The sequence below is a fragment of the Bicyclus anynana genome, chromosome 18, assembly GCF_947172395.1.
Source record: "Bicyclus anynana chromosome 18, ilBicAnyn1.1, whole genome shotgun sequence".
NCBI classification, from domain to species: domain Eukaryota; kingdom Metazoa; phylum Arthropoda; class Insecta; order Lepidoptera; family Nymphalidae; genus Bicyclus; species Bicyclus anynana.
Genome location: NC_069100.1, coordinates 15,386,936 through 15,407,204, shown reverse-complemented (window position 1 = coordinate 15,407,204; position 20,269 = coordinate 15,386,936). Strand labels below are relative to the sequence as shown.

The 20,269-nt window shown below is 38.1% G+C and overlaps 1 protein-coding gene across 1 annotated transcript; it reads right to left on the bottom strand.

Moving 5' to 3' along the window:
• Positions 1–1,191: 1,191 nt before the first annotated feature.
• Positions 1,192–20,163, bottom strand: LOC112043870 (F-box/LRR-repeat protein 20). The gene is made up of 13 exons (XM_052886749.1): positions 19,957–20,163; positions 16,901–17,014; positions 16,556–16,639; positions 15,977–16,084; positions 14,349–14,446; positions 13,322–13,388; positions 13,101–13,203; positions 10,772–10,857; positions 9,627–9,809; positions 8,563–8,664; positions 7,716–7,803; positions 6,948–7,072; positions 1,192–4,309 (listed from the first exon to the last, which is right to left on the bottom strand). Exons 1-13 carry the CDS (start codon positions 19,984–19,986, stop codon positions 4,202–4,204), a joined length of 1,296 nt encoding a protein of 431 aa, XP_052742709.1. The 5' UTR covers positions 19,987–20,163; the 3' UTR covers positions 1,192–4,201.
• Between the last annotated feature and the right edge of the window lie 106 nt (positions 20,164–20,269).

The window sequence follows — 20,269 nt, the reverse complement described above, 5'->3', positions numbered from 1 at the left end:
TTATATTTATTATATTATATTATTTAGTTAGGCTAGATTCACACGGTATTGTTTTACACGTTTTTTTAAAGTAGGTTTCCTATCTATACCTACGTTTCAAATAAATAGTACGTCATTCTAAATATATAGAAAACGACGCAACGCAACGCACTAACTACTATTTTCACAATATCTTATTTCTTTAGTTTTATGAACAGTTTTTAAAATATAAATATTTTAAAATATATTTCAGTTTTTGAAATATAAATATTTTAAAAACTGTTAACAAAAAGTAAACATATGACGCCATTTTTCTTGAATAATATTGAAAGTTACTGACGCGACGGTTCGTGGCGTACTGACTCGAGAATGTATTCGTTTTTGAATTTTGTATTTGGAGCGGCTACGACACCGTCGTGTTCCGTGGGCCTATTGATTAATCTGTGTATGAAACGTAAATGTAGTCTATGTATCATATAGCACACGTTGGTGCCATGTCACACGATGCGATGCGGCGAAATTTTCGAAAATTATGATAACCTCACGGGGTCGAACCACTAACTACATCAGTTAAATATTAACTAGGAATAGATAAAAAACAGTACCCTAGTGAACAATGAACACGAAACGTGGTTATCTTACTCTAGTTTGGACGAAAGCAACTCAAAATATACCAAAATGTAATTTTTAAAGTACTTGTAAAGGCTTCTTTTTTCTATTATTTTGATTTTTAATTTCTACCATCTGTCTTAATTTAAATAATAAGTATTTCCATATTTTTCCGATTGTTTAAAGTGCTCTATCATTAGCGAAATATAAGTTGTTTTTCCAAATGTTTAAAAAATATTCAAAAAATTAAAAAAAAAACTTAACAAATCCAATTTTTTGTGTAAACAAATCAAAGAAGCTATCTTATAAACACATCCTACATAGTTACATACAAATATAATTTTAAACATACAATATTACATTAAATGCTCGAGTTTAAAGCTAAAATCACATTATTTTAATTTATATATTAGGTCTTTATAATACCTTCTTAATATTAGAAAAATAAAATTATTTATTATAGTTTACTTACTTGTCTATGAATCGAATACACGACTAACCAAGTAAAACCAAGTAGATATACTGAACCAAGGTATAAAAAGCCTGAAATAAAAAATGTCAATAGACTGAAAAAAAAGGAAAATAAAATAAAAAAACCAAAAATTAAAAATACGCATCATTTTTATTGTAATGCAAGTCTTGTAAACATTTTTTGTATAATACAGTATACATAATATTATAATTTCATAATATATAATACATTGATCATTTACTCAATTAATTAATAATTGTAATAGTTATTAGTAATGCAAGATGGCCCTTGTAAGCGATATATATCTGCGACATGCTACGAAGGCCGTTTTGACGTCATATATTTTAAAATACTATATAAAAAATCTACTGGTCCATGATTTCGCCAGTAGTTGGGCAGGTTTTAAAAGGTTACAAGATATTTTATTTAAAAAGATGCTATTAGATATAAGATCAATAACTCATTTGTTAAAGATTTGACAAAAAAAATACCATAACGTGATATATTATTATGTCTTCAGTAGTTACGTACGTAATCATTAATTTAACGAAGCTTCATGAGCGTAAAACTTAAAATGGCCCTCGTAGCGTGTCGCTGGTATAATAACAATAATTAAATTATTTTCACTAATATATCACACTAATTGCTTCAACAGAACTTATTATTAATAATAATAAATTATAAATAGCTCCGACCTAATTTCGGTTGTCCAAATTCAGGCTATACTTATTTTTGCCTTTTTCAAAAATAAAACCAATTTTGATATCATTACAACAGTATAGATTTGAAATCTATGCGAAATTCCGTAAAAATAGAGCAAAATGAACCTAAAATATTTTAAATTAATAAATTTTAAATGGTTAAACTCGTCTATACTTGAATACCCTAAGGAGTACGTAAATTCTTTAATCTGGCAACTCTTACACTGTGTTTGTATAACCATACCCACCCACACAAACACAAATTGTTAATGTGTGGAGGTGCCAAGTGTCAGACAGAACAATAAACGACTTTACGACAAAGACATAAAGTCGATATTACATTGAGAAAGTTAATGCCAAATTTGCAAAATATGTTTTTTATGAGATACTATGGAGATTTATGTATTTTATGATAATTTAAGTATGCATTTTATGTAATGTATTTTAACACATTTCTAACGTTGAAAATTACCTTATGTTACATTTGATTCTGCTATGGTTTCAGATTAATTCAAAATATAATACATAATTATTTAAATCACAACTCATAAATTAATTTAACTTTAATTTACAATCACGTCAAAATGTAAAAAATTGACAATTCAAAAAGAATTATTAATGGATTAACGAATTTTGACATTTGATTATTATTTATGTTATTAATGAATTAACGAATTTTGACATTTGATTATTACAACATAGTAAGGTGAATTAACTTGAATTTAACTTAATATTGTCACCTAAACCTTAAACTATCTAATGTAAGCGTCATACAATTACGTCGGTAAATTTTACACACTAGCGACTGTCGCGCGACAAAAAAGTCGCAACAACGAAACTTCGCATTGAAAGGCGTGACGTCACATTGTGATTAAGAGTTACACAACAAAAATTCGTTAGTGAGGTCTTAACCTATTTTTTACTAAGTTATTGTTAAAAATGCGTTTTTTTTTTAAATTTTAATTAAATTAAAATAGTTTACCACAAGAGTTAGTAAAAAAATGTTCCTAAACATATTTTTCAACATATATTTAAACTAAATTACACTAATGTATAATCACCCTAACACAAGTCGAATAAATAATCGATTTAATATGAAATCGATTTTAAAGTTCACATTATTATTTTTCAAATAAGTTCCCGACCACGTTCTCGTCATCTGGAAGGCATCCATTGCGTTTCGCGAACAAACTTATGGTTAAGTTTTAGAAGTTTTTAAGATTAGTCGCACATGAGTAAGGCTTTTCAAAATGCGGTGACAAATTAGCGTTTAACTGCGATGTCACTAAATGGTAAGTGACTATGTAGTATTGCACTATTTCTTTTATTCAATTCTACATTGTTTTTATACGCTATCGTACCGGAACGCTAAATCGCTTGACCGTTTTTGTCAATAGGGCAGTAACCCTGTCGAGGTTTATAAATATACAGAATAGCGCAACATAGAGTGTAAACTTAACATTTAACCCCATATTCATAAAACAATTAAACCTCATTTTTCTTCAAAGTAAAGTGGACTTAATCACTACTAATTAAAGTTCAATTTACTTTGAATAAATTTGAGCTTTAAATCCTAATCCACGTTTATATGAGCCGTGATTGTTATTTAGAGTTGACGTTAAAGTAGCAAATAATCGTTTTAATAGGAAGATAAATAATCCACAGGCAAGTAATTTCGACGTTATAGGGACTTTGTCGTTATATGGATAATTAAATGTAGGTATCTGAGCGTCTTAGTTTGTGAAGCTAACATCTGTATTTAATAGACGGTACACACATTATCAACCCACATTCGGCTCACTGCTGAGCTCGAGTCGCCTATCAGATGAGAGGGGTTTTGCGGATTGGCGAACTTCACACACGCAGAGAATTAAGAAAATTCTCATGTATGCAGGTTTCCTCATGATGTTTTCCTTCACCGTTTGAGACACGTGATATTAAATTACTTAAAGTGTATTTTTTGACGGCCTCCGTGGCGCAGTGGTATGCGCGGTGGATTTACAAAACGGAGGTCTTGGGTTCGATTCCCGGCTGGGCAGATTGAGATTTTCTTAATTGGTCCAGGTCTAGCTGGTGGGAGGCTTCGGCCGTGGCTAGTTACCACCCTACCGGCAAAGACGTACCGCCAAGCGATTCAGCGTTCCGGTATGATGTCGTGTAGAAACCGAAAGGGGTGTGGATTTTCATCCTCATCTTAACAAGTTAGCCCGTTTCCATTTTAGACTGCATCATCACTTACCATTAGGTGAGATTGTAGTCAAGGGCTAACTTGTAAAGAATAAAAAAAATCCTCAAATATGTTCTCAATTTTACAAATTCGTTATACAGCAACATCTATTAATACGGCGAAGTTTCTCATAAGACGTGCATACATTCCAACGGTCCAACTGATCATACGTGTACAGCTCGCTACAGGTTCAGTGGTAGTGCATCCCCGGCCTCAGATGATGCTGCAGCAGCGGCAGTAGCGCGGGCGCGCGCCGCCGCCGGCCACGGGCGGGGTGACGGGCGCGAAGTATGCGTGCACCTTTATGTTGGGCAAGTGGTTCTGTGGACAACGGGCAGGCTGTTTAGCAATACCAATATTACATGCGAAAGCAATGAGATAATGTAAGATGTACCACCGGTAAGGATACCTTGCATGTTGTTGAGTACATCGATTTATTTTATTTATATATATATATATATATATATATATATATATATATATATATATATAAAGCACGCCAACAATACACATATTAAAAGTTAAAACATAAAATAACACATATTAAAGAATTCTTATATGCATTTATACAATAGGCGCACATAACATTTATATAATTATACTAGTGGACGCCCGCGACTTCGTCCGCGTAAAAATTGATGTAAACTTCTCTACCTCTACTCTACTCTACTCCCTGCTCGTAAACCTACCCAACCCTACCCTACCCTACCCCTACCTTACTCCTACCCTACCGCTAACGTTAACCCTACCCTTCCCCCACCTTACCCCTACTGTAACTCTACCCGTAACCTATCCATACCCTATCCTACCCTACCCCTAGCTTACTCTTACCCTACCGCTAACCCTAACCCTTCCTTATCCCTACCCCTACCTTACCCCTACCCTAACCCTACCCTACCCGTACCCTGCCCCTACCCTACCTTACCCTACCCTACCCCTATCCTACTCCTCCCCTACCCTATACGTTCCATATCCTTCCCCCACCTCTACCTTACCCCTACCTTATCCGTACCGTATTGAAACCGCGGGGTGTCATATAGCGGCATTTCTGCGACTTTCAGAAATTTTGTATTATCTCCGAAACTATATAACTAATTAACATACTGTAAAGGGCAAATCTTATCTCTATAATATCCTTGTGATTATTAAACAATTTATTTTGATAAGGATTTAAGTTTAGTTGTGTAAATAATGACGTAAACCTTAGTTTTAAATTATAATTTATATAATTATATTTTTACGGTACGGATAAGGTAGGGGTGAGGTAGAGGTGGGGGAAGGATACAAACTTTACCTCTTTTTAATATTAGTATAGATGTCAACACTTAAGAGTGTGCGATATGTAATTTGGTGGTTACAAATGGTTCTGGATCTCAGATTCTGGAAAAGTTAGGAGCCTGATATTTGGGTAAATGATATTTCAGTGTTAGCTTCGTTATGACTATACAAAATACATAATTTGTAAAACTTTTCCCGATAGTTTATTTTTTTTCAAAAATACAGGTTTGCTCACATTTTGCTTTCAATCTCAGGAAAAGCAAAATAATTTTCTTAAATTTTTGTTTTGTATAGAAAATTAGGTATATATCTTGAACATGGCCATTTTGTTTTTCGTTATGTTGTTTAATTTACTTGCAATTAGGTAAAAGGTTTCGGCGCTCACGTCATAAAATTTGCGTTGCGCGTCAATCGCTCCGTGCTTTTCACTCACGTGAAAGTCATAATTCGGCGTCTCGCTTGCGCTTCGAATTTTATCCATATCGTACCGATGCGCTGCGCGCTCTTAACTAATTATAATATGTCAAATTTATAGGCAGGATTAAATGTCAAAATTAATTACCTAATCTACCAAGTATGAATACTTAATATTGGAGTTGCACCAGCGGGCAGTTGTCCAGCGCTGGACAAGTAGTGTCTACTTACCCTCAGCTTGCGTATCGCGTTCCTGGTGACCATCTGGCAGTCGTAGAGCTCGATGAGCTGCAGGTTGTGGCACGAGATGAGGTGCTCCAGCGCGCCGTCCGTCACCAGCGGGCAGTTGTCCAGCGCTGGACAAGTAGTGTCTACGTACCCTCAGCTTGCGTATCGCGTTCCTGGTGACCATCTGGCAGTCGTAGAGCTCGATGAGCTGCAGGTTGTGGCACGAGATGAGGTGCTCCAGCGCGCCGTCCGTCACCAGCGGGCAGTTGTCCAGCGCTGGACAAGTAGTGTCTACGTACCCTCAGCTTGCGTATCGCGTTCCTGGTGACCATCTGGCAGTCGTAGAGCTCGATGAGCTGCAGGTTGTGGCACGAGATGAGGTGCTCCAGCGCGCCGTCCGTCACCAGCGGGCAGTTGTCCAGCGCTGGACAAGTAGTGTCTACGTACCCTCAGCTTGCGTATCGCGTTCCTGGTGACCATCTGGCAGTCGTAGAGCTCGATGAGCTGCAGGTTGTGGCACGAGATGAGGTGCTCCAGCGCGCCGTCCGTCACCAGCGGGCAGTTGTCCAGCGTTGGACAAGTAGTGTCTACGTACCCTCAGCTTGCGTATCGCGTTCCTGGTGACCATCTGGCAGTCGTAGAGCTCGATGAGCTGCAGGTTGTGGCACGAGATGAGGTGCTCCAGCGCGCCGTCCGTCACCAGCGAGCAGTTGTCCAGCGCTGGACAAGTAGTGTCTACGTACCCTCAGCTTGCGTATCGCGTTCCTGGTGACCATCTGGCAGTCGTAGAGCTCGATGAGCTGCAGGTTGTGGCACGAGATGAGGTGCTCCAGCGCGCCGTCCGTCACCAGCGGGCAGTTGTCCAGCGCTGGACAAGTAGTGTCTACGTACCCTCAGCTTGCGTATCGCGTTCCTGGTGACCATCTGGCAGTCGTAGAGCTCGATGAGCTGCAGGTTGTGGCACGAGATGAGGTGCTCCAGTGCGCCGTCCGTCACCAGCGGGCAGTTGTCCAGCGCTGGACAAGTAGTGTCTACGTACCCTCAGCTTGCGTATCGCATTCCTGGTGACCATCTGGCAGTCGTAGAGCTCGATGAGCTGCAGGTTGTGGCACGAGATGAGGTGCTCCAGCGCGCCGTCCGTCACCAGCGGGCAGTTGTCCAGACCTGGATAAGTTTCAAAATTACTTATTCCTGCCACTAAGAAGCAATGCTGTGGACACTGACACATTGCTATGTTCACTAACAAACACCCTTCATACCAGAGTGTGAAAGGTGTTTGTCAGTGAAACACCCTTCATACCAGAGTGTGAAAGGTGTCTGTCAGTGAAACACTATTCGTACCAGAGTGTGAAAGGTGTCTGTCAGTGAAACACCCTTCATACCAGAGTGTGAAAGGTGTCTGTCAGTGAAACACTATTCGTACCAGAGTGTGAAAGGTGTCTGTCAGTGAAACACTATTCGTACCAGAGTGTGAAAGGTGTCTGTCAGTGAAATTATAGGTGCCCTGAAAAGTGTTGAAAAGAGTTTATCACTGAACACCAAGTAGGTCAACTGCTTTCGTCCACTGTTACTATAAAAACCTCTATTCTATTATTATTATTTTTTTCTAAAGAATCTTACTCGTATATGTGTGAGTCTGAGCATTTTGTTTCATTAGAAAGTTTTTGTTATATGTAGAGAATAAAGATAAATAACCAAAAGAACATGTCCCAAAGAACTGCAATGGACGTTCATCGGCTGATATGATGATGTCGATTCCTTCCTAGTTTAGAAAATAATTTTCAGGATGTTTATAAGTGAGTGTTACCAAGTACGGTGAGGTGCTCGGCAGCGCACGGCGACATGGACAACTGCTTGATGCCGAAATCCGTTATCAGCTCGCAGTGCGACAGCGTCTGTTCAACAATATTATAATTCCTTACTCTGTGGGCACAATACAACAAGAACCTGCGATAAGACTTTCCTCATTCATTAAGCCATTACTACAGTCAGCAGCTATTAATTTTTTTATATAGATTTTAAGGAGAACCTTTTCGTCATACATGATTTCTGTATAACTTTGAACATTAAGGCTGCACACGCGACGGAAGCTTAAATAATGGAGTAACTTCTCCCGTTTTCCCAACATTTCCCTTCACTGCTCGTCTCCTATTGATCGTAGCGTGATGAAAAGTATACTATAACCTGCCCAGGAGTATGAAGAAACATTGTACCAAGTTTCGTTAAAATCCGTCGAGTAGTTTTCGTTTCTATAACGAACAGACAGACAGGCAAAAATTTTACTGATAGCATTTTTGTCATCAGTATCGATCACCAATCACCCCCTGATAGTTATTTTGGAAATATATATCATGTACAGAATTGACCTCTCTACAGATTTATTATAAGTATAGATAATCATTGAACACGGAGGCTTTAGGTCCTGATCCTCAATCATCCAATAGAACAGTTTCTAAAATTTTCTTTGGCATCATATGAGAAATGATGTCCTCAGTCGCTACTATCATTAATGGTCAAGCTTTAGGGATATCTCGCGAAAGGTCTATCATACTAAGTGCTCGTAAGGTTCGATCCCCATCCGTTGAACTATGGACCTTGCACAGAGAGCAAAGGCCGATATGAGGTCATGTGTTTTTTTTAAATTTAGAACTCACCAATTTCTCTAACCTGGGGCAGCCCATGGCGAGGTGCACCAGCGTGGCGTCCGTGATGAGCACGCACTCCTCCAGGTCCATCCGCTCCAGCATACGACAGCTCTGCAGCAAACAATGGAACTATGAGCACTTATGATTGGTGGTTTTAACCTGGCACGGCTTGTTTTTTTTATTCTTTACCAGTTAGCCCTTGACTACAATCTCACCTGATGGAAGCTGGCTAACTTGATAGGCGTAGGACGAAAATCTATACCCCTATCGGTTTCTACACGACATCGTACCGGAACGCTAAATCGTTTGGCGGTACGTCTTTACCGGGGAGGATTACTAGCCACAGCTTCCAGTCCTTTTCAGTCAGACTTGGACGAATTAAGAAAACCTCAATCAGCCCAGCCGGGGATCGAACCCAGAAGCACCGTCTTGTAAATCCACTGCGACTACCACTGCGCCACGGAGGCCTTCAAAATGTAGTGTGTAGTGTCGGTCTTTACCCAATAAAGTATTACATTTGAAATTCATTTTCTGAACAAAGTTATGTGGTTAGTTTGTACGCCGTAGAAGTAGGTGCGAGAGGATTACCAGCAAAATCTCTATAACATGCTTAAAGACATTGGCCTCTCTAGAACTGCAGCTAGTTCTGTATTGAAGCGGAAAAGCTGCTCTATTAGGATCTTATCAAAATTTGTGGAAAATTGTGAACATTGACGATTAGCCTCACACATTTAAAGTCGCTCAGGAACGAGTAAATCCGTAGGAGAACGAAATTATTCGACGTAGCCCAGATGACTAGCAAACTGTAGTGGCAGTGGGCGGGTATATTAGTCGCAGAACAGACGGCCGCTGGGGCAGACGTTCTGGAGTAGGGAGTGTTCTGGAGTAGGGACCACGTACCAGCAAGCGCAGTGTAGGACGCCCTCCAGCTAGATCCGACGACATCAAGAAGGTAGTGGGAAGTGGCTGGATGAGGAAGGAGGAAGATCGTGTGTGGTGGTGCGCTCTCGGAAAGGTCTATCTCCAGCTGTGGAGACAGGCTGTTGATGATTTGGACAACGTATTTCCCTCACCCTGGCCAGCGCCTGGAAGCCGGCGTCCGTGAGGTGCGCGCACTGCGCCAGCTCCAGCGTCACCAGCTCGGGGCAGCTGGCGGCCAGCGCCGACAGCGACGCGTCCGTGAGCAGCGAGCAGCCCGACACGCACAGCCGCCGCATGGCGCCGCCCAGCTTCGATATCGACTCGTCTGTTAGATTCTGTACAAACATCACTACTTGTTATGATCTTCTTCTTCTTTCCTGGGCCTTTTCCGCATTTGGCCACTAAGGGTTGGCCGGTGTACGTCGCATCATATGGTGCTGGTCCTTGCTGGAGTCACTCCAGCTAACCGAGCTCGCTCCAAGCTTAGCAGGCCGCCCAGGATTTGTTATGATCATCATTAAAATTTTAACAACCCATATTCTCATTGTTAAGCTCGAATCTCCTCTCAGAATGGGATTAGGCCTCAGTCCACCACCACCACGTTGGCCAAATGCGGATTGGCAGACTTCACACATGCAGAGAATTAAGAAAATTCTCAGGTATACATGTTTCCTTACGATGTTTACCCTCACAATTTGAGACACGTGATACTTAATTTCTAAAATATTATGCCTGACCTTAATTTGGAGGAGTCACGGAAAAATAGACAAGACACGGTCAGAGCAAACCGGGATTAAACGGCAGAGGATTTGAAAATTATTGTCATTTGAATTTAATACTTATTTAATCAACATAAAGTATGTATTTCAATGTTCGTTGATTGAATTTTGGAACACTCGGTGATTCAATAGTGAACATTTTCTAAAAGATTTAAAGTTTAGACCCAAAGTTTCAATGGCTTTTTGTCATAATTAACTCTGTAAAAATTTCATAACAGTTGTTAATGACAATGACCACATCATGTTTTTAAGATTTGATTTGTAGCCATATAAGCTAACCAATGGACCAACGAGGTGTATACATAAACTTTTGTTTGTTAAGTCAAGCCGCAGATATATTTAGTTACAGCGATTACTTGTATTGAATCCCTTGCTACGTTTAGGATTCTTGAATTCCACCTTAAGATTCTAAAGGTAGCGAAGGATTCAAAAGAAGATGCAAATAATAATGCAGCCAGTACTTTCTAGAAAATATACTTTTTCTTTACTAGAAAAGTAAAATATTTGAAAACACTTACCTCACAGCCCTGTACGTTTAGTACTTCTAAGTCGGGACAGTAGGTGGCGAGACACGATACTGCCTTGTCGTTTACGTTTTTGCAACCTGCAAGAGACAAGAGCATATTATAAACACAAATCAGTACCTAATAATAATTTGATTATTTTTCCTTTTGCCCTCCATATAACAAACATTATTTATAATGAAAAGAATTCTTGGGATTCGTTATAAAGAATTAACATTGTAACAACAAAGGAGATGGTCCAAAATTGTATGGAGCTCAGGTCCAGTAATTGTACCCTGGCGGAAATAAAGGAAGATATTATTTTTAACTATTTTTGATTATACAAATCTACGAATTTACTTTAATTCTTTTGAAATAATATTCATTATCTCCCAAGAAATGCAACATTAATAAAGGTATTAATGGCGGATAGATGACGTTTTCAATTCATTAATCGTAATACAAGGAATTTTAGAATTTATTTGAAAAATACTTTATTAAAATATTGACCGTAACTGGAAACTTTATATTGAGAGTAGCATTTCCGTTTCCGTCGATTTCATACCAGTTTTCGTACTTTTATTGACGTCACGTCGGGCTATGTGGCGCCACCTGGCGGTGTCGGGCTCGGGAAGTTTCGTAAATCGCTGAGCGCGACTTTAGCTCATTGGCGTTTTGTTTACCGTCGAAGCAACATCTTGCAATCAGTTGGTACCCGACATTGCAAGATAAAGTGTAATAAGTAAAGTGAATTCGCTGTGAGTACTTTATATTTTATTACGTTGTAATTATTACGTTGTAAAATACAACGTTAATGTAATTAACGTTAAATTATGTAAAAATTTTAAATTTCATTTGAAAATAGTACGTGATCATTATTTTAACGGTTTTTCCGTTCGGATCACTACTTCATGTGTTTGAAAGTCTTGCTTTTTTGCAAATGTTTTCGTACTTGCATGTAATAATATTTTCTTTGTAGTGATTTTTCAACAGTTAAAATAGTATTAAAAGTTTCGGGGCCCAGCGGGCTTCCTAAAAATGTGAACTCAGAAACCAAAGTGAACGTTCTAGCAATAGACTGTTGTCTAACATATATACTGCAAAACGAACGCGTGGCCAGTGGCTTTCGTTTCAGAGGAGTACATAAATTACGAATGCTCGAACACAAGTTAGACAAAGAGTTTTTGGAAGTTACTCAAACATATTGTTACTCCAATTCAAACCGGCATTGAAAAAAGGTTCACAAATCCCGCCAGAATTTAGCACAGGAATTTTGATTGGATGTAAATTACTGGCCTTATAAATCGCCACCCCACGCAGGGGCAAGGCGTAGACACTGTTAACGTCGCTGGACACATTTGCAGTCAAATATAGGTCTAATAGATTACCGCCCCTCGCGGGGGCAAGGTATACACAGTTTTTTTAACGTTCCTGGACGTATTTGCAAAACCAACTTACTGAGTAAGTTATAGAAAGTTTAAATATTCCTAGACGTATTTGCACAGTCAAATACCGGACTAATAGATTACCGCCCCTCATGGGGACGAGGTTATAGAAAGTGTTAACATTCCTAGACGTATTTCCAGTCAAATACTGAGGATCGCCGCCTCTCGCATGGGCAAGGCACGAATAGTGTTGAAATTCATCACGTATAAAAATTCCTTGTATTTTTTAAATTTTAATGACATGGAGTACAAGAGTGGATGGGACCATCTCCTTTAAAACCCCAATGAGGCACCCCCGAATGATGCAAAATGATACCAGTGTATGTAGGCATGTGGCACGTCGATCTTTTTCTACAAACGCTAACGCTTGGAAAACTTACAAAATGTATGGGAATGACAGATCCGATCGACTACTTGATCACGTGACCTGGTGAATATCGTTCCCATACATTTTTTAATCTCCGGAGTGTTGGCGTTTGTAGAAAGAGAATCGACGTCCTGCATGGCTTCAGGCCCTCATCTCATGGTTTCACAACTCAACAATATGTGTCTCACATTCATTTCTATCTTTCTCTAACTACTAAAAATAGAGAGAGATAGAGACTAATTCGAAACTAACACTGGTAAATTACAAGGACATTGCTACATAATAACGCTGCTGATATATTAAAATCAGTCAGGGCTTAACCTGTACACATATATGTATACCCTAGTGACCTATACATCAATGGGTACGGTTACAAAATTCTTTATTCTGAACGTAGTACTTATTTGATAATAGAAGATTAAATGTTTCCCACCTTCTGATAAGTGCCCCTTTTTTGACACTTTCTTACTTTATGTCAAACTTGTGAATAAGTGAATATCAGACGCTTACCAGGAGTCCCCTAAGCTCTCACCTCGGCATATAAAGCTTTTAAGTTTGGGGCACCCCCTCGCTAGAGCTTCCACTCCGTTCTCTGTGATGGACTGACACCACGACACGTTCACGTGTGTCAGTAGCTGCGAACAATTGAATCTCTCAATAAAACTCAATGTGAAAAAGAAACTTCTAATTTTAAGTTGTATTCTTCTATATTTATCAAATATTTGAATAATATATACAGTAAGACATTCTCACCGGACATCCGTCTGATAACGCTTTTAATGATATATCTGTTATACTGGGGCAGGAGTCTAGATTCATTCTGAAACAAAAACATATAGCTTTATTTTCAATTTATATATATATATTTCATAGTTGTGTTAGTTACACTATAACTCAAGAACGGTTGGACTGATTTGACTGAAAATTGATGTAGAGGTAGCTTAAAACTAGGAGACGTGGGATACTTAGTATAAGGGTAGAGTAGGGGTAGGTTAGGGGTAGAGGCAGGAGTAGGTTTGAGGTAGAATAGAGTAGGGTAGGATAGGGTTTCACATGGACGAAGTCGCGGGCATCCATTAATAAGAAATATTATTAGAATTTACTATTTATGTTGTTTTCTAGTACAATATTATTGATATTTCTATTTTACAAAGACTAGAAGAAGAATGAAGTAGGTTTGATTGTAGAAGTATTAATGACTGTGCAGAATGGTAGGTTGGGTGTGAACTGAAGTAGCGTCAGCAAAACTGAAACACGTTTTAATTGTGTTTTTGATTGATTTAAAGAATCTATACTGATATTATAAAGAGGTAAACTTTGTGTGGTTGTAGAGGTAATCTCTAGATTTAAGCAGATTTGGAAAATTCTTTTACTATTAGAAAGTTACGTTATTTGTGAATGTTATATAGTATATTGTATCCCCGTATTCTTACTGGAACGGGAACTACGGGCGTCGGTTAGTGATAAATATTTAGCTGATACAATATGTTAACCTCAAGGACAAGCTCAGACCAATCATTGCATAAGAACCTGCCTAGACGTTACTTTTCTGTCAAAGCATATGATCAACGATCTAATGCGATTATAAAAACTCTCTATAGTATCGATGTTTTATAGTTGTAAATGTGTTCGTCAGTTAAGTTGAATGCTGTATAAAACGGACAAAAACTTCTAGTTTATTATAAGATATCTATCAAATCTTAGCTCATTTTCCAGTCAATTTTGTTTGTGAATTTGGTCTGAGAGGGCATGACATATTATAATTAAGCACATTCCTTACTTCTGTAGTTTGCTGCATTTCCTGCCCAGCGCCTGGCAGGACTGGTCCGTCACCTTCTTGCACTTGTTGAGGTTCAGCTCTTCTATGTTTGGACATGACTGAAATAAGTAAGATAAATGATGATACTTTTTCACTTAATCCTTATGTTAAAAAAAGGTATGCTTGGTCTGTCAGACCCCCCTTATCAGTTTCATGCTTTTTTAATTAATGCAATATTAAGTGCTATGCATATAGAAAAAGAAATATCCATTAAAATAATAATTAATTAAGTAAATATTTACAACTAAACTCAACTTACTCAAACATTTTTTATTGAAACTTGGAAAATATGTAATTTATTTGAAAACTAATGAAATAAAACCTAACAGAAGACTACCTAGGCTTAAACTTATTTACCTTTGAGGGTGGAGCGATTTATTAGAGACAGATATAGATAATGAAAGTTCACATATCAAAGTAGAGAGGGTCTGAGTGACCCGATAAAGCATGCAGAGGGTTATGTAGACGTACAATCAATATAATAAAAACTTTTGACATTAGGACATCACGGCAGTGCTGTGATATGTTCTCTATTACTGTAAAGGTGGGTACAGATTGGTGCAATGCAACATGTAATGCAACATGCAATGCAACATGTAATGCAACATGCAATGCAACTTGTAATGCAACATGCAATGCAAGAATTTGACGTCCACATTGCTGCAATGTATCACGAAAGCTCGTGGTTTGGACGCCTCGCGCGCACGAACTGCGCCTGGGTCGCGCACGCTCCGAGCGTTACAACTCGTGCGCGGTTCGATCCGAGATTTGTCGGTTTTTGGTACGAACACAAAGGGGCGCGCAGTGTCAAGGGACGTCAAATTCTTGCATTGCATGTTGCATTGCACCAATCTGTACCCACCTTAAGATGAACACATTACCTGCGCTAAAGTCTTGATGGAGCCGTCAGCTATACTCTCACAGCCACGCAACGACAGCTGTCGGAGGAAGCCCCCGCAGCGCTGGGATATGTTCTCTATTACTGTAAGATGACATTACCTGCGCTAAAGTCTTGATGGAGCCGTCAGCTATACTCTCGCAGCCGCGCAACGACAGCTGTCGGAGGAAGCCCCCGCAGCGCTGGGATATGTTCTCTATTACTGTAAGATGACATTACCTGCGCTAAAGTCTTGATGGAGCCGTCGGCTATACTCTCGCAGCCGCGCAACGACAGCTGTCGGAGGAAGCCCCCGCAGCGCTGGGATATGTTCTCTATTACTGGAAGATGACATTACCTGCGCTAAAGTCTTGATGGAGCCGTCAGCTATACTCTCTCAGCCGCGCAACGACAGCTGTCGGAGGAAGCCCCCGCAGCGCTGGGATATGTTCTCTATTACTGTAAGATGACATTACCTGCGCTAAAGTCTTGATGGAGCCGTCAGCTATACTCTCGCAGCCGCGCAACGACAGCTGTCGGAGGAAGCCCCCGCAGCGCTGGGATATGTTCTCTATTACTGTAAGATGACATTACCTGCGCTAAAGTCTTGATGGAGCCGTCAGCTATACTCTCGCAGCCGCGCAACGACAGCTGTCGGAGGAAGCCCCCGCAGCGCTGGGATATGTTCTCTATTACTGTAAGATGACATTACCTGCGCTAAAGTCTTGATGGAGCCGTCAGCTATACTCTCGCAGCCGCGCAACGACAGCTGTCGGAGGAAGCCCCCGCAGCGCTGGGATATGTTCTCTATTACTGGACCCTGGAATAATAATGAATTTAGTGTAGTTCACGATGTTAGAAAACATTTTTCTACTTATCATAATAATTATCATAAACTGCTTTTAAAGACAAACACACCAAAAGGGTCATCCTGTATAATGTATAATGACATTATACAGGATGACCCTCAAGTAATGGATAGAATGCAAATGATAGATTCACCACCTAATTATCTAAAACAGTTTTGAAAAAATCCTTAGGGTGACCGAATTACATTTCTTTTTTCGGATTTTTATATTTTTTCTGTCTTGAATCAGGTTTTTTAATACTGCTACAGTATTACTGTATTGTATTACTTACTGTACTGTAGTCAAAATTTTGTATTTGGTTGTTTTGAAAAAATGTGGGTGGTCCATTGTTTAGTAGAGCAAAAACTTACTACTTTGTTTAATTATTGTCTGTTTTAATACTTTGTAATTAGTCCCATGTTGTGTTATAAAGTTTGTCTTACCTCTACATCAGTTTGGAAGTCAAATAAGTCTATTCGTTGCCAGTTTGAGCCGTCTAGTGCCAGCACATTCCATAGTTTTGACACCTAAAATAAATAAAGATATTTCTATTATATAAAAGCTCTCTTATATGGGATTTTAAAAATAGTATAAATTAATAAACAAAAGATAAAAAAATGTAACAAAATGGAAGCTTTCTTAAAAATTGAAAAAACTGGGTTTACAGCTCAATCATAATTCCAAGGTCACTTAATACTTTTCTTTCTTTCTCCTAATTTCACCAGCACCTTGGCAGCACAAAGTATGGTGAAATACTTACAAATAGAGAAACAGAGAGATTATCTCACCTGTGCACATCTACACAGTGAAACCACATCCAAGTAGGAGAGTATCCGTAGAAGTAATTCTTTTGGCAGTTTCTTGTTTATGTGGTTGTCATCTTCGCCCGAAAATCGGGCTATCTGAAAGAAAAGAAATAGAACTTGAAATACAATCATATTGTCAGAAGGGGTTATGGAGCTTAGACCCACCACACTGCTCCAATGCAGTTAGACATTATCTGTTGTTGATTGACTGACGAGTCTCCTCTTGGGAGTTAGGTTAATAATCCACCATGCTGCCTTATACATATTGGCAAAAATCTCACACAAAGAATTAAGAAAATTTTCAGATATGCAGGTTTCTTCACTATTAATATCATGATATTTAATTTCTTTAAATGCTCTGATAACTTGCAGGTGCATGCTATAGACTGAATTCAAACCTATGAATCCTTAGGTGGGCACGGTCTATGTTAATGATCTGTGGCGCATACATGCAACCAACGAAATAAGACATTAGTTTTTTTTATTTTCTACAAGTTAGCCCTTGACTACAATTGCACCTGATGGTAAGTGATGATGCAACCTTAGATGAAAGCGGGCTAAGTGCTAACTTGCTAGGAGTTCGATGAACATCCATACCCCTTTTCGGTTTCTACACAACATCATAACAGAATGCTAAATCACTTGGCATAACATTTTTGCCAGTAGGGTGGTACCTATCCACGGGTGCCTCCCACCAGCCAGACCTCAACCAATTAAGAAAACCTCAATCAGCCCAGCTGAGTATCGAACCCTGCGCCATGGAAGCCGTCAAACTCGGATTGTGACAAGTCTGACTACATTAAACAATATTTCTCGTCACTGATTATACATTGGACCTCAGATACAACTGCTTAATCTGTGGAATACCACCACTTCCGAACTCTCGGCTGCTACTGAGAATTTCTTGGAAGAAAGGAGTAACCTCAATACTCAATCCAGGACTAGAACCCCATGGCACATAGGCTACCCACTGGACCTATCAGTCAGTTATCAATGGATATCCATTCTAAAATACATTTATAAGCAATTAATGCTAATTGAGTTATAAGCACAATAGTATTAACAATCCATTAAAAACAATACTAAACATGTTATAATGTTTATTGTTTCACATCAAACTGATAACAGAACAATCTTATACTATAATTGTCTGCTATTTATTATTACTATTTAAATTATTTTGCTTACATGTATAAAAAGATATAAAGGCACCAGAAAAGAAACAGAGGAAGACAGCGTTGTAGATGGGAGGACGATGTCAGAAAAATAGCAGGTGTCACTTGGAATAGACAGGCAAATAACCGATCAGTGTGGCGGGCTCTAGGGGAGGCCTATGCTGTAAAGCACGACAATCTCAACACACCGGTGTCAATCAAAAAAATTTGTAAATAATTTTAAGATATTTGTGATTGTTTAATAAAGGCTATTATTATTATTATTATAAAAAGCTTAAATGTCATTCATCATTAACAACTCATATTCGGCTCACTGTTGAGCACAAGTCTCTTCTCAGAATGAGAGGAGTTAGACCTTAGTCCATCACACTGGCCAAATGCAGATTGGAAGACTTTACACACATAGAGAATTAAGAAAATTCTCAGGTATTTCCCATGATGATTTTCCTTGTGTCTGGTGAGTGAGACTACAGTTTTTCATGATATCCCAAAGAAAATAATAAATAATATTTCTATTAATATTAAAAAAAGGTAAAGTTTATGGTATTGTAGGTGGTAATCTTTGGATCTACTAAACCAATTATGAAAATTCTTTTACCAATAGAAAGTCACATTATTTATGAGTGTCATAGGCTATATTATATCCCCATATTCTCACGGGAACAGGAACTACATAGGTAAAACTCCAGAGTCTGCTAGTGTTTAATATTTAGACAATCATAGAAACATGAACTAATAAACTGAATCAAATTCGAAAGTTATTCTTATAGTAGAAGTCACTGCTTTTTTGGTTTGTTAGGTAAAAGGCAACTTGGAAAATGAAGTTAATAAACTTTAAATGACATAGTTTGGAGCACTGCCAAAAGGTTGCTGTCTGATAATGTTCTACAAGATATATTTCAGAGGTTTTCTTAAAACAAATTTTCTGCTTTTTGATTTACAGTACGGTGTCAAGCGTTGCAGTCATCAATACAAATAAATTATGAATTCCTATAAGATATTATAAAAATTTGTTTAATAATCTATGTTAATGTTAATCTATGTTAACATTTGATTTAGTGTATATAATAATAGTAATAGACTGTAAAACTACTGGGCTGATTAAAAAAAATGTTTCATCAATGGAAAGCCATATTATCAGTGAGTACCATAGGCTTTATTTCATCCCCATATTTCCAGGAGAATGGGAACTATGCAGATGAATCCTAAAATAGTGATAAGCAGACACATTTAACAAAAAACTATTTTTTAAGTCTTTTTTTAATTTTTCAATTTTATATTGTATACTTTGTATAGAGTGCAAGAACTTCAGTTTCTACTGTTATATTATATTTTTAGAATACAATTACAGTGTTATATCAGTCAATTCAGTGTGTAATATTATTTTTAATAAGCGAGCATTATTTTTTGTATACAGAATATTGACAAAGTGCGTCTGTAATTTTTCGGCGTACATAGTAAGTACATACATAACGGTTAATAATCATTGAGCTCTGAGTTGAGTGAACCAGCAAAGGTCAATAAACTTTATGACAAAGAGCACTTAATTAATGCCTAAACTATATCACGATAATGTACGCTGACCTTTAAATTAAAAAAAAACATCGAAAACAAGTACGAAAAAAACACCAGTTTTAAAAATAGAACAAACTGTTTATCGTAACCACACTGTAATAAAATGAGTAGCATTAAATTACGTATGTTTTAAGCGAATTTTTCGCTGAATTCGATGTTAATGTAACATTATACAGCTTAGAACGCATTTACGAACAAAGAAACTGGTCTGCGAAGTACTTTCAGCGTACTGTCAGCTGTTTTTGAAAAATACAAACAAAGTGTTCGATCGATTGTTTTTGTACTCACCTCGAACTTATTCCTAGCGGAATAAGACATACTCGGGAACGGCGTCACCTTAGCCACTGTTGTATTTCGCTGGCACCGCACAAGTAAACAAAATTCAACGTTGAATAATTATTCACAGCAAATATGGTGGAATTTTTTGATTTTTTCGCCGACCGAGCGATGGATCTCCGTTGTTCAGACTTGCATTGCGTTCGGAAACTGGTTGACAGTGACAGTTATTATATTTTTGAATTAAACCGAGTTATCGAGATTCTAAAGACAGATATCTTAAATAAATATTTACAACAATTGTTAAGTTTATTTGGTATAATAA

Coding starts and splice junctions, on each gene's coding strand:
- LOC112043870 (XM_052886749.1), bottom strand. CDS start 19,986: ATGTCTTATTCCGCTAGGAATAAGTTCGAG. Junction 13,389..14,348: donor AAATGCAGCAAACTACAGAA/GTAAGGAATGTG, acceptor TTTTTGTTTCAG/AATGAATCTAGACTCCTGCC. Junction 7,804..8,562: donor GCCCCAGGTTAGAGAAATTG/GTGAGTTCTAAA, acceptor ATTGTTGAACAG/ACGCTGTCGCACTGCGAGCT.